We start from the raw sequence: 24,927 nt of genomic DNA, 5'->3' as shown, positions 1-24,927 counted from the left end.
ATTGAGCTAATTAGGCTCAGCCTCAAGTCATTGTGAGCTGTATTTATATTTTTGATTTGTAGGATTTGTAAGACAAAGACACTTGCTTTTAATTCTCCAAAGAACTGGTTTGCCGCTTAAATGATATTAAAAGCTTGATTTGCCCAACTGTATTTTCTTTTATTTGCTTTTTTATATCACTGAGAAGATTTCCAACTAAACTGAAATTCATGAGTTCTATGTTCTAGAATTTTAGGGTTTAACTTAACCATGCCTTTAAAAGCTTGCATAAGACATTCAACAAAAGTCCTCTTTCTGAGTTCACAAGTTAAATCCAGAGCAAAATCTCTATTATTATTTTTATTAGCCCTTGAATATTGCTCCCAGTTTTTATTTTATATTGTGCAGGCCCAGGTAACCCTGTTGGTTTCCTTTAGTGTGTTTAATTATATTTCCTGAGGGGCAGATTTATATGCCCTGTGTTATATCGGGCAAGGAAGCATTCCCCAGTAAAACATGTCTTTCCCATAATATAATTAGGCAAAAGACATGTAATGATCTTATATAAAGCTCATTTAATACCAAAGTTTATAAACTTTTGTCTCCATTCTTTTAACTTTTATACCTTTAACTTTAGTTTCTGTTAGGACCCCCATCTATTAGGACCCCATAGTATTTTTGTATAAAAGGCACTGGGGGACTTCCCTCGTTGTCCAGTGGTTGAGAATCCGCCTTCCAGTGCAGGGGACTTGGGTTCGATCCTTGTTCGGGGAACTAAGATCCTACATGCCATGGGGCAACTAAGCCCGTGTGCCACAACTAGAGAGCCCGCGAGCCACAGCTACTGAGCCAACGCGCCACAGCTAGAGAGAAGCCCGCGCACCGTAACGCAGATCCTGCATGTTGCAACCAAGACCTGATGCAGCCAAATAAATAAATATTTTAAAAAATAAAAGGCACTGGGGTTCCCAGTGAGGAGCTGAGCCAAGGGACTCAGACCCTTTGTAAATCTTTTTTTTTTCCAATATTTATTTATGTTGCCACACGCGAGATCTTCGTTGCAGCATGTGGGATCTAGTTCCCTGACCAGGGATGGAACCCGGGCCCCCTGCACTGGGAGCGTGGAGTCTTAGCCACTGGACCACCAGGGAAATCCCTGTCAATCTTTTAATTTGACTAATTGGCCTATATGTTGCCCCAAGTAATTGTTGGTCAGATATCTTAATGAAATTTTCTTCCAGCCTTTTAAACATACATTTTTATCTTTAATTGGGATAAATAGAGCAGACTTGTTTGGGGCCCCTTAATGTTGAAGATCAATGGGAATCCCTAAAGGGAGCTAAAGCCCATCCAACTTTAGGTAGTATTGTACCAAAACCTTTTGTTTTAGTCCCATTAACGTCCATTTTATTTATTCCATTTCTTAAAAACCATCTAGAGACTTCTTACCTTTTGGGACAAGTCCCTTTAAAATTTCCACCTTGTTGGGAAAAAGTCTCTAGACCTTCCCTTCGGTTTTTTCTTATTTCCCTGTTAATGAACCTAATTAACATTATTGATTTTTATTTTTTTTTTAGCATCTGTAACACCCATTGAGGGGAAGCAGAGACCAGGAATAAGGCTTCCGAAGCCAGTTTTTTGTTTGGTTTAAACTAAAGGAGTTCTTAGGTTAACCATTATATATATTTTTCCACCTTCTAATTTGGTTTTTCCATGGGTCCCGATAAAACAGCTGTTTATAATGAGACTCTCTAAAGATTTACCGATTTAGAGCTTTTCCAATTTAAAAGACCTGTCATCTGGCCATTAATGAGATGTATCTTAATTGTGATTCAGACCAATAGGACGAAAGAAGCATCCCCCCAAGAGAGTGCGAAGGATGCCACCTAACCAAGATACAGAAGGTTTACTCCCAAAAATAGCCCAAGAAAGTAAAGGCCTTTGTTGTACAGGCTGACGCAGCAAAAGTTAAAATGGCAAAAAGCCCCTGAGAGTTCGCACAGTCCGGAAAAAGACTGCTCAGAATCTCAGTCTGTTCAGTTGGCTGCAGAATATATGTACCTTCTGGATGGCAGAGACCAAGTTCTCACAAAACACAACACACATGTGCGCAGTCGCACACTTAAGAAGATCAAGTAGAACATTTACATCTCAGACACTGGGAGAGACTTGCAAGTTCCCCCAGAAGGGCTTTTATTTCTTTAAGGTCAGAATTCTGAAAAGATGGTTTATCAAGCTGCTTTCTCTAACTTAACTGCGTATGCAGTAAAAGAGCCCCAGGGCTTCCCTGGTGGTCCTTAATCGCTTCTACGACAGGGGGTGTGGGTTTGATTCCTGGTCCGGGAAGTTCGCATGCCATGAGATGCAGCAAAAAAAAAAAAGCCCCGTGTGGGCTATTTTCAGGGCAAGATTTCCTTTAATTCCCAATTAAGTGAGTACTTGTAAGTATAAGTTTTGTACATACATAGACTTGGCGAGAGTGTTTAATTGGAGGCAAAGATGTTAGGCCAGCCTCTCACCTGATCACCCAGTCCAGACTCCTTATTGTCTCAACTGAGTAACTCCCAGTCTTTCCACCTGGTTTCCCCAGTAGCTTTCAACTGGGCAGTTAGACACTGCCAGATAAAACTCAGGATCATCAACCAATAATCAGGAGATCCAAGAATCACCCAAATTCATCTGGACTCTCCAAGGAGGCAGACAGGCCCAAGAGGCCTCTGCTGGTACCAGGCCCTGGATCCTCTTAGAGTTTGGGCAAAGGAGAGAGTTCTGCTCTGGTTCCCTTCGTGGTCACCAAAATTGTTGACTGAAAAACAAATGCACAACCTAAAAGTTGAGAATTATGTTTTATTCAGTGGTCTTGCTGAGGACTTAAGCCAGAGGACATCCTCTGAGATAGCTCCGAGGGACTACTCCGAAGAGGAAAGGGAGGAGCCAGGATATGTAGGAATTTTGCAAAAACAACCAGGTAGTCAGAACATCAAAAGATTAGTGTTAAAAGCCAGACATCTCAAGTGAATGAGTTTAGTACTTTTCTATGTGTGGAATGATTTAAGAGTCTAGGCCTGTTGAAATCATTCCTTTGATGTGCACCTTAACTGTATAGCACCCATGTTGTTTTTCTCCATCCTGAATCCCCTCAGGGTATACAGTTGAGGGTGGCTGATGGCTTGATGGCTGCAGCATCCTTTATTTACTGATACCGCAGGCAATATTCTTCATCCAGGTGATCCAGAGAATTTTAGATTATCAGCAGGGCCTGATCCAAAAATTAGCGAATTGAGTAGCCTATCAGCAGAGTCTTCACCTGATCTACGAATCAGCCTTCCTAGTGCCATGGGACAGAATCGGTCATGAAGTGCCTCCCAATTGTTGGTCCAGTTTATGGCCTAGAAGGAGGTGCTGAGGACAAAGAATGTCACCTGTCTTATCACTAAACAAAGGATGTTGGGACCATCAGCCACTGCAGTCACCCCCAACAGTGCACCCTGAGGGAAGTCAGGATGGAGAAACAGAATACTGGCCCTAGATAGTTAAGGTACAAATCAAAGGAATGATTTGAGTAAACCCAAATTCTGGTGTCTTTCCATACATAGAAAAGCACTAAATTCATTAACCTGAGACATCTGGTTTTTATTTAATTAGCAGTAATTTTTTGGTGTTACCTCTTCGGAACAGTCCCTCACAGCTGAGAGGCTTTGTCCTGTACTTAAGTCCTCAGTAATGCCCCAAATAACACACAGTTCTCAACTTTTAGCTCGTGCTTTTTTTTTCAGTTGACACAATTTATAATTGTATATCTTTGATTATAACTTGTATGTCCCTGATTTCATGGACATTAATATTTCTCAGGATGAGACCAAGTAGATACTTTTGATCTTAAAAACTGAGTTGTTTAAAGAAAAATTATAATAGTTTCAGTGTATGCAGAATTGTGCCAGTGATACTCAAATGACTGAAGTTTGGAAAATGCACAAGAAATAACTTCCCAACATGAAGGAGAATCATGAAGTCTTATTTTGAGTAACTTATCTTCCTGCCTAGAGGGGAAAATAAAATATCCTTTCTTAAAAAATATGAGTGGGAATATTTATTTAGAATAAGAAATCTTTACAAAGTAATGGTTTTTAAAAGCTGACAGATACCACAAGCATTACAAAATCCAGGAAAATAATGTAATTTTTAATTGACTTCCTGGCATAAAATGTTCTTTTTAAGCTTTGAATTCTATGACAATGTAGGCTACCCTGGGAGAACGAGAAACAGGGAGTCAAGAGAGTACCCCAGTATTGGTTATAATAAGAGGGACCTCGATTTCTATGTGTGTGTCCCTCCCTCCCCGAATATAACGCCTGGATTTTTTTTTTTTTTTCCTCCTTTTTCCCCACAGGTTCAGGCCCCTCCGGTCATTCCTGCAACTCCCCCACCTACAGCAGTACCTGAGGTGGCTTCTGGAGACACTGCAGATATCATCCTGGCTGCTGCAGAACAGAGCTTCACTGAGCTTGGGCTGGGGTCATACACCCCAGTGGGACTGATCCAGAACTTACTGGAATTTATGCATGTTAACCTAGGCCTACCTTGGTGGGGGGCCATTGCTGCATGTAAGGGGGATATATCTTGTACAACAGTACGGGAAATGGGGGCGTAGGGTTAGAACTTTATTTATTTATTTTTGGCTGTGTTGGGTCTTCATTGCTGCATGCGGGCTTTCTCTAGTTGCGGCGAGCGGGGGCTACTCTTCGTTGAGGTGCGCGGTCTTCTCACTGAGGTGGCTTCTCTTGTTGTGGAGCACGGGCTCTAGGCACGCAGGCTTCAGTAGTTGTGGCATGCAGGCTCAGTAGTTGTGGCTCAAGGGCTCTGGAGTGCAGGCTCAGTAGTTGTGGCGCACAGGCTTAGTTGCTCCGCAGCATGTGGGTTCTTCCCAGACCAGGGCTCAAACCCGTGTCCCCTGCATTGGCATACAGATTCTTAACCACTGTGCCACCAGAGAAGCCCTGTCCCTTGGCTTCTGCGACAATCTTTGTAGATTTTCTTCCTGTCTTTCTGACCACACCCTCCCATCTCTATTGCTCAGTACTCTACCTGCCCCTTTAGTGCTGGGATTCCAGGTTCCATCCTTAGCTCCCTTCTCTGTCCACTTCACACCATTCATCATAATGTTGATAAAGCCTAAACCTGTATCTCCCCCTGGTCTCTTCTCAGCCCAGGCCCACTTGCTTACCCACAGATACCATCAACTAAATAAATATTTGTTGAAATGATCAAGAAATGTGAAGTGTAAGAAAAGAAATAGGAGGGAGCTAAAGCAGTAGGCCACCAGATTACCTCCTACTGCAGGCATCTCTAGAACAGTGGCTTTCAGACTTCATTCCTGCGAGCCCCAGAGTTCTGTAAAAGTGCTTCTGAGCAAAGCAAAGGCCAGAGCTTGAAAAATCCTGTAGTCAGACTACCTCCTCACCCAGGGCAGCCTGATTTTATCTGTTATGTATGTTGGGGTTACACTTAGAGTTGGGGAAAAAAGGAGTCCACTGATCATAGAAAAGTTTGGAAACCACTGATCTACAAAAGTGGCTTCTGTCACCTTTTTGTTCAAGGAAACAAGATTCCTGGTCATTTGCCTAGAGAAGTTAATGCCAGACTTTTGACGTCAAAGCAGAAGACTGAGCCTCGAAGGAACTGTCATACCCGTACCCGTTGTTTTGGGGCCCTTTGGGCACGAGTCACAGGGTGGAAAAGTCTGGGCTAGGAGACCCTTTCAGTGAGGACCTAAAAACCTTCAGCCTTCTAGCTGCAGAATGGCTTGAATTTCACTCCAGTCTTCGTTCGTGTTTTCCAGGTACAGTCCTTGCCCGCTGCCTGGTGTTTCCTCTCATCGTGAAGGGCCAGCGAGAGGCAGCTAACATCCACAACCACTTGCCAGAGATTCAGAAGTTTTCCGCTCGAATCAGAGAGGCCAAGTTGACAGGAAACCATACTGAATGTGAGTCAGTTGCAGAATGAGCATGGGTGAGGACCACATTGGCACTTTCCCTGACATTCAGCTCAGGTTGGGGGAACAGCCTAAATCAGGAGTTGCTACAGTTGGGCGAGTTCTAAGATTTACCTGCTTCTTAGGCCTAATGCTTCCAATGACTGGCCAGGGTCAGTTAGAATTCTCATGGGCCAGGTGATGAGGATGGTCACCTCCTCCAACCTAGCTGTTAGCCCAGCTGTTAGCTTCCACTCCCTTCACAGTTTACAGGGCCTCCTCGGAGATGACGTTCTACCAGAAAAAGCATGATATTAAACTCTTCAGACCTCTCATTCTACCTCTGACTCAGGTGAGCAAAAAACATTTCCCTTCTTTAACTTCATCAGAACCAATCAGATTACTCCTCTGTGTTTCCCATGCCCTAGACCCCCCAAAAAAGCATGTGGTGGTGATACTATGCTACATGGGTTTCAGTAATGGAGTAATTAAAATGTCCCTTTTACTAAAGGGTCCTGACACTGTTTATCCTGTGTCATAGGCCCCGATCTTCATCTCCTTCTTCATTGCCTTGAGAGAAATGGCTAACCTTCCTGTGCCCAGCCTGCAGACAGGTGGCCTCTGGTGGTTCCAGGATCTCACACTATCTGACCCCACTTACATGTTACCTCTGGTGGTCACTGCTACAATGTGGGGTGTCCTTGAGGTAAGCCCAGGTTCGCCGAGTGCCAGGCCTGCAGAATGGGGAGTGAGGGGAAGGTAGTTATAGAACGGTCATTCTTCACTCCCTGGAGAAATAGAGTTGATGGGTAAGAAATCTGAACCCCATTCAACTAAAATTGCCATGCATTTACTATTCTTCCCCTGCTTTTTTTTTTTTTTTTTTTTTTGCAGCTAGGTGCTGAAACTGGCGTGCAAAGTTCTGACCTTCAGTGGATGAGAAATTTTATCAGATTGATGCCCCTGGCAGTCTTGCCCATAACTATCCATTTCCCCGCGGTAAGTAATGTCTTAGGGGCTGGCTCCAAGTCTCCCGGCAGGCTGCCCAGGGACGCAGCTTCTGAGTACCTTCTCTTCCTTCTCATCCAGGCAGTGTTCATGTACTGGCTGTCCTCCAACGTATTTTCCCTGGGCCAGGTGGCCTGCCTCCGTATTCCAGCTGTACGCACTGTACTTAAAATCCCCCAGCGTGTTGTGCATGACTCAGACAAATTACCTCCCCAGGAAGGCTTCATAAAGAGCTTCAAAACAGGTAAGGGCCTGTCCTCCGTGCATAGGAACTGAGGAGAGTGGCCTAGAAGTGGGTACACGACCAAACTGCCTTAATCCTTTTTACACAGGCTGGAAGAATGCCGAAATGGCACATCAGCTACAGGAGCGTGAACGACGCATGCGGAATCACTTGGAGCTAGCAGCCAGGGGTAAATAACACTTGCAGGCTAAACTCTGTCATTTGTTTCTTCCTTTCCTTTGTTCATCGAGATTGGTTTTCTCCTTCCCCCAGGTCCCTTACGACAGACCTTTACCCACAACCCTCTGCTACAGCATGGAAAGAATGGACCTCCCAACACCCCCAATAGCAGCAGCAACAAACCAAAGTCAAAGCATCCCTGGAGTGACACACTTGGCTGAATTCTCTTCCCTGCTCATACTGGCAGGAACTCTCTCTTGAGAGACTCAGCCTTAGAACAAGAACTGATGCTGGGTCCTTGCCCCAGACCTAGAAACTGACAACAATGAAACTGACATTGTTGATGTTCATTTTAAAAGTGGATTCCACTACAGACTCTTCCACCTAAGTGTAAAAGAACACTGGGGAGCCAAGTGATCTTCCCATCCGCTGAGTTAGTAAACTTCCGTATTACGTGCTGCTCCCTGACACTTATTAAACAGGGAAATGGACTGAGTGCTTCAGAGAAAAGAATAGGTTGGGTGATGATTGTTCTTGTTGGCCCATGCTCTTAGGAGGCATCTCAGTGTTGTAGCCTGGCATTAAGGGCTTAGATGTGTTGTCCCGTCCATACTTGCTTTGTGGTCAGAGGTGTGCGTGGTAAGCGGAGACTGTATCTGGAGGAACCACATTCATTTACCCCAAGATTACCTATAAAATATTCTTCAAGAAGTAGATATGCTTAAGTTTTTAGTGATAATCCAGAGGAAGTTGATAAAGCTTTTATCGAACAACCTAGCATTTTGCTACAGCAGCTTAGGTGTTCTCTTGTGTAGAGACTGGTTGCATCAGCCTTCAGCAACTGGCTCAAGAGAGAAAGAAATACTCAGATTCTTTCAAGCATAAGATTGTTTTTAGTCTTCCTGCCAGGCTAATGGGAGCTGTCCTTGAGACACTATATAAAAATGAAGCCAGGGGCTTCCCTGGTGGCGCAGTGGTTGAGAATCTGCCTGCTAATGCAGGGGACACGGGTTCGAGCCCTGGTCTGGGAGGATCCCACATGCTGCGGAGCAACTAGGCCTGTGAGCCACAACTACTGAGCCTGCGCGTCTGGAGCCTATGGTCCACAACAAGAGAGGCCACGATAGTGAGAGGCCCGCGCACCGCGATGAAGAGTGGCCGCCGCTCGCCGCAACTAGAGAAGGCCCTCGCACAGAAACGAAGACCCAACACAGCCAAAAATTAATTAATTAATTTAAAAAAAGCCATTTCAGAGCTCAGGAACATACCCTTTTATTGTCTAGCACCTTTGACAGTTTGACGTCTCTCTAAAGGAGACGGGAAGTTTGGAGCATTATTGGGTCTTTCAGTGGGAAAGAGGAGTGGGCAGGCACACTGGAGGTGAGTGGATGTCTTAACACGTGGAAATGTGCCACTGGAACATCCAGGCCCACACCTGGCATGCTCCCCATCACAGTCTGCTTTATTGTCCCTTTAAAAGAAATACGGAACAATATGTAGCAAAACAAATAAATTACTCTCCATCTCTCAGAAAGCAAGTTCAGAGGTTGTTGAAGCTGCCTAAGAGGCTTCTGGACAGCCGCCTCCAAAGAAGTGAGCTTTTCAGCTTCCTTGGCTCCAGCCAGTAGGAGATGAGGGAGGCCCCTGCTGCCCACATCTCAGGATTTCTCGTGGTGTTTAGTTAGACTTGGGATCTTGTTGCTTGGGCATCTCTTCTCCATCTTCCAAATCCATCTCTGCAGCAACTGACATACATAGGACCTGGACATACCACGTGGCAGATGCTACAAAGAGAAGTTTGAGTCAAAACAGAAGAGGTCAACTGGGCTGAGTTCAGGTGGCACTGAATGGGGCTGGGCCCGAGGGGACAATTACAGTTAAGCCTCAACAACAGGTAGGAGCTATGGCGAAGGTGATTTGGGAGACTAGATTTGCAGAAAAAGCCAAAAAAAAAACCAGGCCGTACAATAGCTGAGCCGACTTGAGGACCCAAGGCTTACCCACAATCCTGCGGAGGCAAAGAGGTCGTTTGTGCTCTGGCACTCTGATGATGAAGAAGTAAAAGGGCAAGCCTGAGAGGGCAATGCCGATGCCGATGAGGGAGTTGATGGTATCACTGTAGAGTGGGACAGCCACCAGGAAGATGGTGCAGAAGCAGAAGACAATGGGGAAGAAAATGCTGAGCTAAGGGCACAGAAGAAACAAGTGGAGGTTAGACAGCTCAGGGTGGACAGCCAAGAAAACCCCACCTGTGAACAGCAGAGCACTGAGTGTTCTTGTCATCCCCTTCCTCTCAACTCGGAACCACCGTCGAGTTCCGGGCAAAGGTTTCTGAATAAATGTAAGAATCCCCTGGAGTGGGTGCAGCAGAGGTGGGATGGAGAGGTCCTACCTTGAGAGGACGAGGCCTATTAGGCTCCTTCCAGCGCAGATAAAGCTGACCCACGATAGAGAGCCCCACGAAGAACCAGTAGCTGAAGCTGTAGTAGTTAATGAGCTGGAAGATGTCCTCCACACACAAGTAGATCAGCGCCATGAGACCCTGCAGGCACAAGCCCACATCAGCTCCTCTCAAGGCCTGTCACGCAAGGCACTTGCCAGTCCCCTTTATCTCCCACAAATCCACCCCCTTGTCAAGTCCTCAGTCTCCCCAACTGTCCTTTTCTGTTCCCACCCCGTTTACCACCTTAGTTTCAACGCCTCGCTCCTTTCCTATTAAGTCAGTAGCCTTTTTCAGCCCATTCTTCAAACTCTTGCCAGTTTAATCCTCTGTACAGCACAGCTCAAAACAGTTCCTCAAATAGCTTTTGCCCCAGAGCCTCTCCAGAATGGCTCCAACATACAATTCCAGCTTTTACCTTCTGCTACCCAACTCCACACTGCTTAACCTCCGGACTTTCTGATGCTGTTTTCTTTCAACCTAAAGCCCATCCATCGCTACCATTTGCAACCCTAACCTTAAAAATCCACTTCAAATTCACTTTCTCCAGGAAGTTTTTCCTTGTTCACCCTCTACCCCCACAGTCACCATTTCTTCCCTTGAACACTACATCACTGTCTGCCGCGGCAGTCGTTACAGTGTATTCCATGAACTTTATGCCTCATCCCGGGCCAGAGGAGGTCACCATTCCTTAGAGAATATGGATTCTTTCAAGAACCACTGCAGCAGGGACTTCCCTGGTGGTCCAGTGGGTAAGACTCCACGCTACCAACGCAGGGGGCCCGGGTTCAATCCCTGGTCTCAGAACTAGATCCCACGTGCATGCCACAACCAAGAGTCTGCATGTTGCGACAAAGACCCAGCACAACCTAAATAAATAAATAAACCACTGCAGCAGTTACAGCACAGTGCCTTGCCCACAGTGGATGGTCCATCAACAATTTTTCTATTAGAACCTTCTTTAGAGCTTCTGGGGAGCTAAGAACAGTTGTATCTACTGCTACTAAAGTTCCCCCACAATCTGGCTTTCAGCCCCAGTCTTGAGACCACTTACATTGAAGAGCAGAGCCGGCACTGGTGTGAACCGCTCAACATGAATCATGCAGATGGTGTCAGGGAGATGGCCTTCTCTTGAGCCCACAAAGAAAAGCCTATTTTGGGTAAGATAGGAGAGGCTGAGAAACTTGGGGGACGTGGGTGTGGCCTGGTTCTTGTGCCACAAGGCTCTCCCTCTCTGGCATCCCCTCCTTCAAAAAGGTTTGAATAATTTGGAACGGAGTTCAATACTGAGATTTGTAAGAACTGGAGGCTGCTGATGCGAACAAGGCCAAAGCGTTGTGACTGTCACTTGGGGATCGCGGTGACTAAAGTCTGGGTCCTGTTAAGTCCTGCCCTGCCCTGCCACAGCTCTTCACTTTACCCCTCAGTAAAAGGTGACACTCGTACCTAGACGCAGCCACAATGGAGGCATTGAGGCCACCAAAGCAGGATAACGCAACTGCCACTGGAATGGTCCAGTTGAACATTCCAAAAATCTGGTCTGCAAATGTCTAAGGGAAAGGAATGGAAAAGAGTCATTAGCAGGACCTAACGGGGATGGAAGGCAAGGACAAGCATGCCCCCTGGTGCCCCCTGCTAGCAACCCAACCCTTTCTTCCACAGCAGGGCTAACGACCTCGCAAGCCCAGTACTCTAGGCATACTCTTTTCAAGGACTACCCGCTTTCTGGGACTTTGAAGAGCAGCACAATACCCAAAGCCCACAAACACACCCTCACCCTTCTGCTAGTGAAAATCCTTTACCACAGCAACAGCATCGCTGGCCAGGATCTCTCTCATGTCGAGCACGGTGTAATAGGCCACATTGGTTAAGATGTAGATGATGGTAACAATGGGCATGGAAATGCCAATGGAGAGGGGCAGATTCCTACAGCCAAACAGAAAAGTGGATATATTAGCCCCACAGTCTCCTCCCCACTGTCCTTTCATTCTCAGACTCCGCCCCACTAATCCGGGGATGCGGCCTCCCATGGCAATTCCCCAGGGCTTTTGCCTTTGATGTTGCCTAGGATAGGATAGGATAGTGGCTTAAGCTCTGAACTCAAGAACTAAAGAGCATCAGGGAAAGGAACATCACATTCGGAGAAAGGCCTACACAAAAAAAGGAAAAAGGATTAACAGATGACTGTGTCACAGCATGATAATAGCACAGGAAAGTTGTTTGTTTTACTCTAGAGGTCTCTTAGTATCAGGATTCCTCCTCTAAGGCTGTCAACACTGAAAAATTTGTATTAAGGTTAAATATGAAAGAAGAAATTATAGAGGGGAACTGCAGTCTAGCCTCGCCAGAGAATAATACAGGTCCTCAGCAGAAAGAACAATGTGTATCTGAGCGAGCAATCTGGGAAACATGTGCACCCCGCCCCCTTACTCAGTTTGAGAGCTTTGAGTGCCGTCCTAACCAGAGGCCAAGAGAAAAACAGACTTCTCAAGGTCCCTCTGGCCCAATAAAGCCATGATCTTTATAAACGTTCTTCACAGTGAGAGGGGGGCAAATACTCAAGTCATTCAGTTTCTGTCCTGTAGGTGGAAGCACCGCCCAGGCCTCGATCTGCTATTATCTGCTCCCAGGGTTGCAGCACTAGATGTGTATCAGGAATACTCTGTTTCTCAAAGCCAAAAGGTGATTATTATTATTTTGACTTAGAAATTTATAGAAACCTCACTCCCTGGCAAATCTTAGGTCCTAGAATCATTGAATTTCAGAGCCAGGAAAAGCTCTAGAGATCATATAATTCAACCCCCTCAATTACAGACAAGGAGCAGGCAGAGATGGCAGGGGATTCCCTCAAGGTCATCCAACAAATCAGTGGAAAGACAGGTCCAGGCCCTTTGACTCCCTGCCCAGAGTTCTTTTTACTCTGCTTGACTACAGGGCAATTCAGAGTAAAAATGGTGTCCTGAAACAAACAATACCACAATTCAAAGTCAGTATGAATTTGAGAAACAAGGAAGGGATCAGAAGAGAAAGGAAGGGGCTTCCCTGGTGGTGCAGTGGTTGAGAGTCTGCCTGCCGATGCGGGGGATGCGGGTTCGTGCCCCGGTCCGGGAAGATCCCACATGCCACGGAGCGGCTGGGCCCGTGAGCCATGGCCGCTGAGCCTGCGCGTCCGGAGCCTGTGCTCCGCAAATGGGAGAGGCCACAACAGTGAGAGGCCCGTGTACCGCAAAAAAAAAAAAAAAAAAATTAAATAAAGTATACACAAGCACATGGTACAACTTGCTTTGATTAATGCAGAAATGCATGAACAAATGAGAAAAGGCCTGTGAAGAAAAAAATTTTTTTTTTAACACATGAGAAAGTTCACCTCTTAGCTCTGCTGCTGTGATCATGGACAAGTTACTTCTCTGGGCCTCCGGCCTGCAGTCTATTAAAATGGCACTGATAAAATCAACTAGTTGTGGTATGCTGTCTGGCACACAGTAGGAGCTCAATAAATGATGGCTATCATTGCCATGGAAAGTTGATGGTGAGGTACCTACCTCTCAGGATTCTTGATCTCTTCGGTGACATAATTGAGGGTATCCCAGCCCGAGTAGGAGAACAGAGCCGAGTACAGTGCCAGAGCAATGTTGCCCGCTGAAAATGATGAACCCTCAAAGGAATTTTCAAAGTGAGTCGAGGCTCCTGGAACCCAGAGAATATGGAAAGGCATAAGGATTAGTGGCCTACACCCCAACTACAAGGTGATCCGGTAAAGGAGAGGAAGAATGTGACGATAACAGAATGTGTGTGGCTTACAACACCTTGGCAGCAAGGGTACCAGTGAAAGAATGGGGAGCAGAAGAGAGACAGCTACAGTGATGGGCCAGAGTGCAGGGAGCAGCACAGGGGTCTTGACAGGAAGGACCCCGGTGGCTCTCTAGAGTAAGGATCCACGACAGAGCAGAGGGCTGGAGAACAGGGGTGATGCAGTTCTGTCTGCCCCCTTCCTAACCCAGACAGCTGATACGGAGTGGAGGAAGGGCAGGGCTCAGTATGCCCAGTCAACAGAGTAGTTGCAGGGTAGGTGTTCACACCTGGAAACTGGTAGAGGAGTGGGTACAAGAGGTTCATTTCTGCCCTTGTCTGCTCCCAAGGGAGAACAGTCAGAGCTACAGCATTGGGCTCGACAATCCGCAAAAGCTGGCTCCCGGGATATGGCTCTTTTTTGCCCAGATCAACCTCTGGGAGGCAGCATGCAGAGAAATGACAGGACAGGCTTTGGGCTCAGTCTGCCTGGGTACAGATTTCAGCTCCACTACTTAAGCTAGGGACTTCAGGGACTTCCCTGGCGGTCCAGTGGTTAGGACTCCGTGCTTGCATGGCAGGGGGCACAGGTTCAACCCCGGTGGGGGAACTAAGATCCTGCAAGCCTTGGGGCATGGCCAAAAAAATAAAATGGGGATAATAATAGTACCCATTAAATGAAATCATGCACAGAGGTCACTTAGAGGGGTATGGCGTATGGAAAATGCTTAACAGACATTAGTTGCTGTCACTCTTATTTCTTACCCTGGCCAAGTCTAACAGTGCCTGCGATGATGACGGCGATCAGTGCCAATACTTTCGCGTAGGTGAAAACATCTTGTACCAGGGTTCCCCACTTGACATAGGCACAGTTAATGAAGGTTAAGAGACCTGAAAGAAAAATAATACTGATTGGTGACTGGCCCCACCGTCCAGAGGGCCTTAGACCCCCAAGCAGTTTTTCTGGTACCAGTCACCAAAATAGAGCCTTTGGCCAAAGACGGAACTGTTTGGGCTCTGACCTGCTCTTCATTGGAAACCTCTGCCCAGAATGCCCTCACCATTATCATTCAAAGGCTCTTGCTGAGCACCTGTGTACACAGCAACACACACACACACACACACACACACACACGCCCTCAGCACTTATACAAGAGACACAAAACAAAGCGACTGGATTTGCTTACGCACAGAAGTGCTCACAGCAATAGGAGGCAACTGGTAGCGGAACAGGATTAGTGATGCGTTCCAGCTGTTGGCTCTGAAAAGTCATGGTCTCTCACCCTCTCCAGCCCTGTGTCCCCTTATATGGGCTCCAGGACCCAACACTCTGATGCTGTGGGATTACTGTTAACCTTGATGAGTCCTGTTGTGACTTATCCAACGTCTGGGCTAGCAGGTCAGGATGTGTGGCCAGGATTAGGCTGGAGGCCAGACTTCCTGCTACTGCCGGCCAGCTCAGCTGCTTGTTTTCATGCTTGGAAAGACTCTTGGAACTGAGGTTCCTACAGAAGGGGGATGGGGCATTTTTCCTGACTGGACAATGCAAAAGTCAGAGCCACAAACATTCCTCAAGTCCTTCTATCCTGGGGTAGAGGCAATCCCTTTACTTGGATGAGCTTCAGCAAAATTCATGGATTGCCCTTAGAGGCAGGGTTCTTAACCTAGGGCTTCCACAGGCCTGAAAGTCTTTGTAAAGTGTTATGTACATATGTCCAAAGAATATGCATTGTTCTAAGAAAAGGGTCGATAACTTTCACCAGAATCTCAGAGAAATCTACTACCCCACCCCCCAAAAAAAGCTATAATCTGCTGCTTCAGAAGAAGAAATTCAAGAGGGGAAGAAAATCAAAAGAAACAAGTCTGAAATTCAGCAGAACGTTCCTCAATCCCCCACCAGCCTCTTAAACAAGCAGGCAGCCACATACCCCGCACCTTCCCCGCTGTGGCAAAGTGGATCGTTTCACTGCTCCCTCCTTCCCAGCTCAGCAACTGGAGCACTAGAAGGAGGGCTTAACAGCCGTTCTCCCAAGGGCTGCGAAGACAAGGTCAGAGCCAGCCTGCCTTACCAGAGGAGAAAGTGCTGGGCTTGCCTGCTTCAGGCCACCAACTCAGTCCCAAGCACTCCCTGTCTCACTTCTGGCAGTGGTGTGGCCCTCAGTGTCCCCAGCCCTTCTGTTTTGTTGTGTCCTGGTCTCATCACACTCTGGCCCAGAGGCTACTTCATCCTGAGAGGCAGGAAAGAGCAGCCCCTCAGAACAGCTGTCTCACCTTCTGTCTCCCCCTCCCTTACTGCCCAAGTTCTTTTCCGCTCTTGCAGAAAGGGGGCATTCCTGTCCCCAACAAACACTTGCCTTTCTGCCTAATAAACAAGCCAACAAACCACCAAACCTTATCACAGGGCTGGGCAAAAATGCACCCATAACTCCAGGCCAACGTAGTGTTAACAAAGACACAAGCATGTAGTCTCCACAAGCATCCCAGAAAACGGGCAAATCTTTCAGATCTGCTGATCCTCCTCAGCCGGTCACCCCTCCTTTACTCCCCACTGGACTTCTGCCTCCTGCCTCTTCTCTCCATCCTGTAACCTCCACCCCTCACCCTCGGGCTCTGCTGCTGGCTTACTAATATAACTCAAGCCAGGTTGGATTAGAAGCATCTGGGACAACTGGAGCTACCATATTCACAAGGGAATGGGGTCCCCTAATTAAAATTCATGGGTGGACTTCCCTGGTGGCGCAGTGGTTAAGAATCCGCCTGCCAGTGCAGGGGACACAGGTTCGAGCCCTGGTCCGGGAAGATCCCACATGCCACAGAGCAACTAAGCCCGTGTGCCACAACTACTGAACCTGAGCTCTAAAGCCCATGAGCCATAAATGCTGAGCCCGTGTGCCACAACTACTGAAGCCCGCGCACCTAGAGCCCATGCTCTGCAACAAGAGAAGCCACTGAAATGAGAAGACTGCGCACAGCAACGAAGGCCCAATGCAGCCAAAAATAAATAAATTAAAAAAAAAATTCATGAGTAGCCCTCAGGGTCACCAGGGTGACAACACTAAACTGGGATAGGCTTGAGAATTAAGAGACTGGTTCTGGTTCAGAGTCAGTCTGTAACCACATGCCACATGCTTCTGTTCTCAGCTCTGTCCAAGGAAGAGCCAACTCCTTATCCTTTACTACAACAAATTCTGAAAAGAAAATACATGGATTGTTTACATTTTAATCCTTACAGCTTCTCTAGTCTACTTCTATATCCATCCATCTGTATCCTTCCTCTTACCCACCAGTGTTTCCTCCTCCCCCACTCCTGAGGCTTTGTTCTCAGCCACTGACCCACCATCTTGCCCGGATCTGCTCTCTGTATTGAGCACAGGAGGTTCGGTTTGAACGAAGAAGGGAATCCTCTGGAAAGAGCGCTGGCCCTCATCTTCCCCAGCGCTCAGCTTCCTCCAGGGCCTCTTGGCCGTGGCAGCAGGAAATGGGAATGGCAGGCAGCAGTGCTGACTGGGCTCTCTGTCCCCACCCCCAGCGGATACAGCTGACCGGTGGCCCCAGAGCCCAGCCAAGTGCACTGTTCTTGAAGTGGAGCCTGACCTCCTGCTTCAGAGGCAGGGAAGGGGGTGGGGGTAGGACATGGGGTTAGAATAATATGGAGGCAACTGCAAGTTAACCTCAAGGACAGAGATGCCCTACCCTCCACCTCTAGGTGCAATTCAATCTCTACCCAACACTGGGCCAAGACCACAGAAAGATGGGCTGAAAATCACCTCAGACCCTTGACTCAGGTGCACCTCCATTCCTGCTTTGACCCCTGCTTTGAAGGAAGAAGCGGCTGAGAAGAAGTCACTCCTATAATCATCTAAAGAGATGCTCCTGAATGGTCATGACACCCAGCCTCCATGAGCCCCTGGAAGAGGAGGCTAGTTCCAGCACTGAGGCCCAGCATCAGCTCTAGAACTAAAAGCAAGGAGAGCAGATGCCTGGCTTGATCCAGAAGTGAACAAAGCTTGCAGGCCCATTCAGGATCAGACGCCCAGATTTAGTTTAGATGCTCAAACTAAACAGTCCCTGAAAAAGAACATTCAGCCTACAATTCTCCCAGCACCATTAGTTTTAAATACATACAACATAACACACAACTTAGGCTGCTATTTAAGCCATTTTCTCCTTCAAATTCCCAGGGACTGTAAAAACCTCAGCAATTTATTAGGCCACTCATGCCGTCTGTAAAGAGACCAATAGCTCTTCCTCCCACCCAGCCAAAAACTTCTCCCTCGCAACTTCTCGCTAATTGTCCTGGACCTCTCCTCTGGAGCCACAAAGCATCAAGCTGAAGCCTCTCGCACATCACGATAAGCCCTTCTTATCATTAAAGACTGACATCCCGTTCCCCTTGAGTCTTCCCTCTTCAGTCCAAAGACCTATGTTCTTCAACATCTTGTGTGATAAATATGGTTTCCCACTCACCGGCCCAGTTCACTCCTCTGTATTAATTGCACTTTGTCAGTGTCTCCCTGGAAACTGAGACCCACACAGAAAACTCCAGCTACTGTTGCAGGCTATGGAGTCTCAGTTTGAACTCGTCAACTGTAACTCCTTTTTTGCTCCCAAACTGATCAGCTTTTCCCTCTCCCTGTGTTTGGGCCTATTAAAAGTGATTTTTTTTTTAATCCCAAATATGGGGCTTTACACTTGTTCCTAGTAACTTTCCTCTCTGAATTTTTAGGCATCATTTCCATTTATCAGAAATGGAGTTCCCCCTTCATTTTAATCAGTTAGTTCAAATGCCTTCAATTTTGTGAAATCTGCAAATCTGATTGGCAAACTTTCTGGATCTTCACTGAAGTCACTTATAAAAATGTTGACTAGGATAGGCAGAGCCCTGTAGTCTATCACTATAGATCTTCCTCTCTGCTGTCATTATTCCACAACGTCAACTAGGAATCCACCAAACTATTTTTTTTTATCTAGTCCGCCTTTTTCTACCTTGTCAACAAGAATATCACAAGAGTTTGCCAAGAACCTCTCTGAAATCTGTATACACATGTCTCTGCTCTAGAAATCTAATGATGCTATCAAATAATGATTCAAATGAAATTAGTACATATATATGCTAGAATGTTCATAGCTATACCATTGTCATAGTCAAAAATTTAAACAACCCAAATGCCAATCAACGATAGAATGGCTAAATGAATACAATGGAATACTAAACAGCAAATGAGAAAGAACTATCTACAGCTACAGACAAAATGATGGATGAATGTCACAAATGTATTAAGTGAACAAGCCAAACACAAGAGAGTACATACCCTTTATATCCATTTACATCAAAACAGGCTAAATTAATCTATGCTACTAGAAGTCAGAACAGTGATTTCCCTTAGTGTGTGCATGGGGGGCACAGGGGAGTGACTGGGAGAAACACACGAGAGGTTCAGGGGGCTGCCTTTTTGATGTGGATGCTGGTTACACATGTGTGCTCAGTTTGAAAATTCATCAAGCTGTACACTTATGACATGTGTACAGTTCCTTTTGTATATTACACTTGAATAAAAAATTAAAATTGAACAAAAAATGAGGTTAGCTTGTTTTTAGCAAATCTGTACAGGTTACTAGAGATCCTCCTTTCTTCCCTTCACACTTTGCTAACCAGGTTTAACAGATGAGCCTAGAATTTGGGGAGGAATCAACCTCAGATGACCAGTGCAGCATGCTCAGAATCCACCTCCTTCTCTTTTTTAAAAGAAATTTATTTACTTTATTGATTTTTGGCTGCGTTGGATCTTCCTTGCTGTGTGTGGGCTTTCTCTAGTTGCGGCAAGCGGGGGCCATTCTTCGTTGCGGTGTGCGAGCTTCTCATTGCGGTGGCTTCTCTTGTTGTGGAGCACGGGCTCTAGGCACATGGGCTTCAGTAGTTGTGGCACTCGGGCTCAGTAGTTGTGGCTCACGGGCTTAGTAGCTCTGCGGCATGTGAGATCTTCCCGGACCAGGGCTCGAACCCATGACCCCTGCATTAGCAGGCGGATTCTTAACCACTGCGCCACCAGGGAAGTCCCTCCCTCTCTTTCTTGGAAAGCCAGGTTATCACTTGTGGTAGGCACAGTGGCCCTGAGAAACAGAAGAGTCAGTGTGAAAGCCTTTTTTTTTTTTTTTTTTTTTTTGCTCCGGACGCGCAGGCTCAGCGGCCATGGCTCACGGGCCCAGCAGCTCTGCAGCATGTGGGATCTTCCCGGACCAGGGCACGAACCCGTGTCCCCTGCATCTGCAGGCAGACTCTCAACCACTGTGCCACCGGGGAAGCCCATGTGAAAGACTTTTGATGTGAGAAAGACTTGACTAGCTACTGCTGGCTTTGAAGATGGAAGGGGGCTATGAGCCCCTAGAAGCTAGAAAAGGCAAGAAAATGGATTCTCCCCTAGAGCCTCCAGAAAGGGACATGGCAATGCTGACACCTTGATGTTAGCCCGGTGAGACCCTTTTCAGACTTCTGACCTACAGAACTGTGAAATAATAAATTTGTGTTGTTTTAAACCACTAAATTGGTTGTAATTTGCTACAGCAGCAATAGGAAACTAATAGGTCAGTCAACAGTTTCCTTTTTACACCCTTCCTGTTCTCCAAGGTCCTGGAGATGCCTAGTAGTCATTCTGTCATCTCAACTAATTATAAATTCTTTCCATTTGTTTGCAAGTGGATAGTTAAAAACATTTAAAGCAATGACACGCTTTATTACTATCTCCTCAACTCTCTTGGTCTTGTTTTTTGTTGGCCTAGATCTATCGGCCTGTTGGGTTTTTATTGAACCCTTTCTTAGGTGAGCAATCCTTCTGCAGGTCAAGTTAGAGGAAAAGAGGGACTGTGGCCTCTCCTTTCCACCATCTAGTTATCGTAGATCTAACTGCCCCCAGAGCATCCAGCCTTGCCCCTGCTGTTCTCACTCTAAACATTGCTCTCGGAAACTTTTGTTGGCCTTAGTAACTTCTTCAGGTCTTAGTTTATGCTGGGCATTAACCTCAGGACACTCTCCTTGCAGGGTCACTCCTTTATTTATTTAGTCTTGATTATGTCACCTCTCATTATCTCTTGCATATCGTTTCTAAAAATCTGAGCTCATCAAAAGCTTTTGCACAGCAAAGGAAACCATAAACAAGACCAAAAGACAACCCTCAGAATGGGAGAAAATATTTGCAAATGAAGCAACTGACAAAGGATTAATCTCCAAAATTTATAAGCAGCTCATGCAGCTTAATAACAAAAAAACAAACAACCCAATCCAAAAATGGGCTGAAGACCTAAATAGACATTTCTCCAAAGAAGATATACAGACTGCCAACAAACACATGAAAGAATGCTCAACATCATTAATCATTAAAGAAATGCAAATCAAAACTACAATGAGATATCATCTCACACAAGTCAGAATGGCCATCATCAAAAAATCTAGAAACAATAAATGCTGGAGAGGGTGTGGAGAAAAGTGAACCCTCTTGCACTGTTGGTGGGAATGTAAATTGATACAGCCACTGTGGAGAACAGTATGGAGGTTCCTTAAAAAACTACACATAGAACTACCTTATGACCCAGCAATCCCACTACTAGGCATATACCCTGAGAAAACCATAATTCAAAAAGAATCATGTACCAAAAAGTTCATTGCAGCTCTATTTACAATAGCCCGGAGACGGAAACAACCTAAGTGTCCATCATCGGATGAATGGATAAAGAAGATGTGGCACATATATACAATGGAATATTACTCAGCCATAAAAAGAAACGAAATTGAGCTATTTGTAATGAGGTGGATAGACCTAGAGTCTGTCATACAGAGTGAAGTAAGTCAGAAAGAGAGAGACAAATACCGTATGCTAACACATATATATGGAATTTAAGAAAAAAAAAATGTCATGAAGAACCTAGGGGTGAAACAGGAATAAAGACACAGACCTACTAGAGAATGGACTTGAGGATATGGGGAGGGGGAAGGGTAAACTGTGACAAAGCGAGAGAGAGGCATGGACATATATACACTACCAAACATAAGGTAGATAGTTAGTGGGAAGCAGCCGCATAGCACAGGGAGATCAGCTTGGTGCTTTGTGACCACCTGGAGGAGTGGGATAGGGAGGGTGGGAGGGAGATATGCAGGAAGAGATATCGGAACATATGTATATATATAACTGACTCATTTTGTTGTGAAGCTGAAACTAACATTCCATTGTAAAGCAATTATACTCCAATAAAGATGTTAAAATGAAAAAAAAAAATCAATGTGTTCGGGGCTTCCCTCATGGTGCAGTAGTTAAGAATCTGCCTGCCAATGCAGGGGACACGGGTTCGAGCCCTGGTCTGGGAAGATCTCACATGCCATGGAGCAACTAAGCCCGTGTGCCACAACTACTGAAGCCCGCGTGCTTAGAGCCCCTGCTCCGCAGCAAGAAAAGCCACCACAAAGAGAAGCCCGCACACTTCAAAGAAGAGTAGCCCCTGCTCACTGCAACTAGAGAAAGCCCGTAGCAATGAAGACCCAACACAGCCAAAAATTAAAAAATAAATAAATAAATTTTAAAAAATCAATTAGTTTAAAAAAAAATCAATGTGTTCAATCACACCACTTTCTTCAGATAATTCTCCTATTCTTCCTAAATAAGATAATTTATTGTATCAGAATTTCATCTTGAAGGGACTTCCCTGGTGGTCCAGTGGGTAAGACTCCGCACTTCCAATGCCGGGGGCCCAGGTTCGATCCCTGGTCAGGGAACTAGATCCCGCGTGCAGGCCACAACTAGAAAGTCCGCATGCCGCAACTATGAGCCCGCATGCCACAACTAAGACCTGGTGCAGCCAAAATAAATAAACAAATAATATAAAAAAAAAAAAAAAGAATTTCATTTTGAAGACACCCCTGGTTTTTTTTTCTGTTTTTAAATCCCTGGTTGTAAAATTGTAATTCTTTGCCCTGAACTTTTCTGCAATCTCTTTGCCTAAAATTTAGAGTACATTTTGGAGGAAAACCAGCATTTCTTTTTCTGGGACATAAACTCTGAGAAGGCATAATCACTTCCTCACAAGGATTCCACATTGCCTCTGGTTATGTCAAATAATAATAAATCCTTATCCTTTAGAGGTACATATTGAAGCCTTTATGGATTAAATGGTTTGATGTCTTGGATATGATTTAAATAATCTAGTGTGGGTGAGAAGGGGTGGTTGGAGCATAGATGTTGATAATCATTGATGCTGGTGCTTGAACCCTGGGAGTTCACTGTGCAATTTGCTCTACTTTTGTATATGTTTGAAATCTTCCATAATAAACCATTTTTTTTAATGTAGAGAGGTACTGCTTCTAATAGAATGCAACTGATTTTAGCAAAAGATGCTCAGAGAATTGAAGCTTCCATTGCTATCATATTTCCCTTTCGTACAAATTTTATGATTTTTATGAGGAAAGCAAAACACTTATTCTTCTGATCTGAGAGTGTGCAGTAAATGCCCACAGTTACATCATTCCTACTTCTTTTTGCTTTTATCTTCGTGTTCTCTTCACCATGCTTCTTCCCTTAGGATGGGGGTTTATTTCCATGTACTTTACTATGGGAGATCTTCAGGAAAAATCCCTAACTGTTATCTGAGAGCCCTCTGATAGCACTATGTAATAATTCTTCTTCCCAAGGTAAGCAGATGGGATTAACAGAGGCCAGGGCCTTGGTGTCCCTTCTAAGAGATGGGCCACGTATCTGTAATGAGGAAGGAAGAGACTTCTGTTTAGTTGTGAAAAGCAGCCCTCCTGCAGGCAAAAAGCTGGAGGCAGTACTGGGTAGTACTGTCCATTACGTTTGTTGGGAAAGAGAGAAAGGGGAGGTGAAATCCTTTGACAGGTCTCTGTGTCTTGGTCCTGAAGTTTCCCTCTCACTGCAATCAAAAGAATCAAAAAGTAACCTTGCCCAGAGGCAGCAGGCATCCCTTATTATAGCAGATCCTCATACAAGTACATCTCTCTTTGATATACTATATCAATCTCAGCTTTTCTAGCAAATCCATCACTTCTGAACAAGGTATACTTTTTTTTTTTTTTTTTGGCTGTGTTGGGTCTTCGCTGCTGTGCACGGGCTTTCTTTAGTTGTGGCGAGCGGGGGCTACTCTTTGTTGCGGTGCACGGACTTCTCTTGTTGAGGAGCACGAGCGCTAGGTGCACGGGTTTCAGTAGTTGTGGCTCGTGGGCTCTAGAGCACAGGCTCAGTAGTTGTGGTGCACGGGCTTAGTTGCGCCACGGCATGTGGGATCTTCCCGGACCAGGGCTCAAACCCGTGTCCCCTGCCTTGGCAGGCAGATTCTCAACCACTGCACCACCAGAGAAGCCCAAACAAGGTATACTCTGTCGCTGTCATATTCTAATCAAATAAATTGTTTCCTCCTTGCAGTAAATGTAAAAAGCAAATGTGTTTATTAGCCTCATTGAAATGTTGATGAGTCCAAAAGCATCACTCCCAATCTTCTAGCTTCTCCAAATGCATTACTGAGCAATTTTTCCAACTTTATTCTTCTTTCTCTATAATACCTCATAGCCTCCAAACTACCCAGATGTATACTTTTATCTGTGTATTTTTCCCCTTCCTCTAAAATTTCAGTTTAAACCTTTATTAAGTGCATCTCTCCCAATCTCTATAACATCTGCTCCATCCCTCACCAGAGTGTATCCTCTGGTATCCTAGCACTTACATTCCAGGACTCAGTTCTGTGTTCTCTGTTTTCTTTCACATACACAGACTTCAAGTGACAAAGAGATGAAGATTCCACCTGCCACTCCATTTGCTATCGTGAACTTCAAAGTCACCAGTGACATATCTCATGTGTCTTCTGACTGGTGACGTCATTCATTCCCCAGCAATCAGCAGAAGTATAGCGGCCTGTGGGCTTAATTGGGGTGAGCAATCTCTGTGTCACATGTTACTCAAGAAAAACCACCCGTCTCTGCATTAGGCTGGTCTATGCATAGTCAGAGTCACACTGCTGGGGAGCAGTCCAGCCCCTTAACTGGTACACTCAGGCCCGCGAATAACCAGATGTCTCCGGAATACTCTACCAAGGCTGTTCCCTCAGAAGGACCAGATTTAAGCTCTCCAAAAAAGCCTCAGCTCTTCTGCCTAAAGCCAGACATTTCAAGTTTTTCCTTGTTTTCTTTACTGCTTGTTTTGTTTTTTGTTGTTGAATGCTGGTTTAGGATACTCTCTGCATCTTAAAAATCACTTTTTCTTCTTGAGTCCTTGATCGATTATTTCTTCCACCCTTCCTAGGTGCCGTTGTATCTCTCAGATAGCAGCTGGTCCTCAAACACTT

General features: G+C 45.6%; 2 protein-coding genes and 1 non-coding gene across 9 annotated transcripts in view; 2 read left to right on the top strand and 1 right to left on the bottom strand.

The window, feature by feature from the left end:
- OXA1L (OXA1L mitochondrial inner membrane insertase) overlaps positions 1 to 24,850 on the top strand; it is a 33,365-nt gene extending 8,515 nt beyond the window's left edge. Inside the window, exons 3-10 of one of the 2 annotated variants that reach the window (XM_033851363.2) lie at positions 4,370 to 4,583; positions 5,819 to 5,962; positions 6,217 to 6,302; positions 6,492 to 6,656; positions 6,845 to 6,949; positions 7,040 to 7,202; positions 7,291 to 7,371; positions 24,357 to 24,850. In XM_033851363.2, the coding sequence (XP_033707254.1) occupies positions 4,370 to 4,583; positions 5,819 to 5,962; positions 6,217 to 6,302; positions 6,492 to 6,656; positions 6,845 to 6,949; positions 7,040 to 7,202; positions 7,291 to 7,371; positions 24,357 to 24,367 (969 nt within the window). In that variant the 3' untranslated portion in view covers positions 24,368 to 24,850. Of the gene's footprint in view, positions 1 to 4,369; positions 4,584 to 5,818; positions 5,963 to 6,216; positions 6,303 to 6,491; positions 6,657 to 6,844; positions 6,950 to 7,039; positions 7,203 to 7,290; positions 7,372 to 7,454; positions 7,822 to 24,356 lie in introns of those variants that run through there. The other variant, XM_033851362.2, reaches the window with a different exon arrangement.
- Positions 8,609 to 24,927, bottom strand: part of SLC7A7 (solute carrier family 7 member 7) — a 53,162-nt gene continuing 36,843 nt past the window's right edge. For 5 of the 6 annotated variants that reach the window (XM_073799488.1, XM_033851359.2, XM_073799509.1 and 2 more), the window contains 7 exons: positions 14,356 to 14,481; positions 13,344 to 13,488; positions 11,604 to 11,727; positions 11,248 to 11,351; positions 10,856 to 10,952; positions 9,754 to 9,903; positions 8,609 to 9,545 (listed from right to left, as the gene is read on the bottom strand). In XM_073799488.1, coding sequence (XP_073655589.1) covers positions 9,246 to 9,545; positions 9,754 to 9,903; positions 10,856 to 10,952; positions 11,248 to 11,351; positions 11,604 to 11,727; positions 13,344 to 13,488; positions 14,356 to 14,481 — 1,046 coding nt within the window. In that variant the 3' untranslated portion in view covers positions 8,609 to 9,245. The remainder of the gene's footprint in view (positions 9,546 to 9,753; positions 9,904 to 10,855; positions 10,953 to 11,247; positions 11,352 to 11,603; positions 11,728 to 13,343; positions 13,489 to 14,355; positions 14,482 to 24,927) is intronic. The other variant, XM_019948533.3, reaches the window with a different exon arrangement.
- TRNAG-UCC (transfer RNA glycine (anticodon UCC)) lies at positions 22,279 to 22,351 on the top strand. Its single transcript has one exon. It is a non-coding gene; the product is annotated as a tRNA-Gly (tRNA).

The sequence above is a fragment of the Tursiops truncatus genome, chromosome 2 (assembly GCF_011762595.2).
Source record: "Tursiops truncatus isolate mTurTru1 chromosome 2, mTurTru1.mat.Y, whole genome shotgun sequence".
Taxonomy (NCBI): domain Eukaryota; kingdom Metazoa; phylum Chordata; class Mammalia; order Artiodactyla; family Delphinidae; genus Tursiops; species Tursiops truncatus.
Note: the sequence above shows the minus strand (reverse complement) of the source record. Positions and strands in the feature narration are given on the sequence as shown.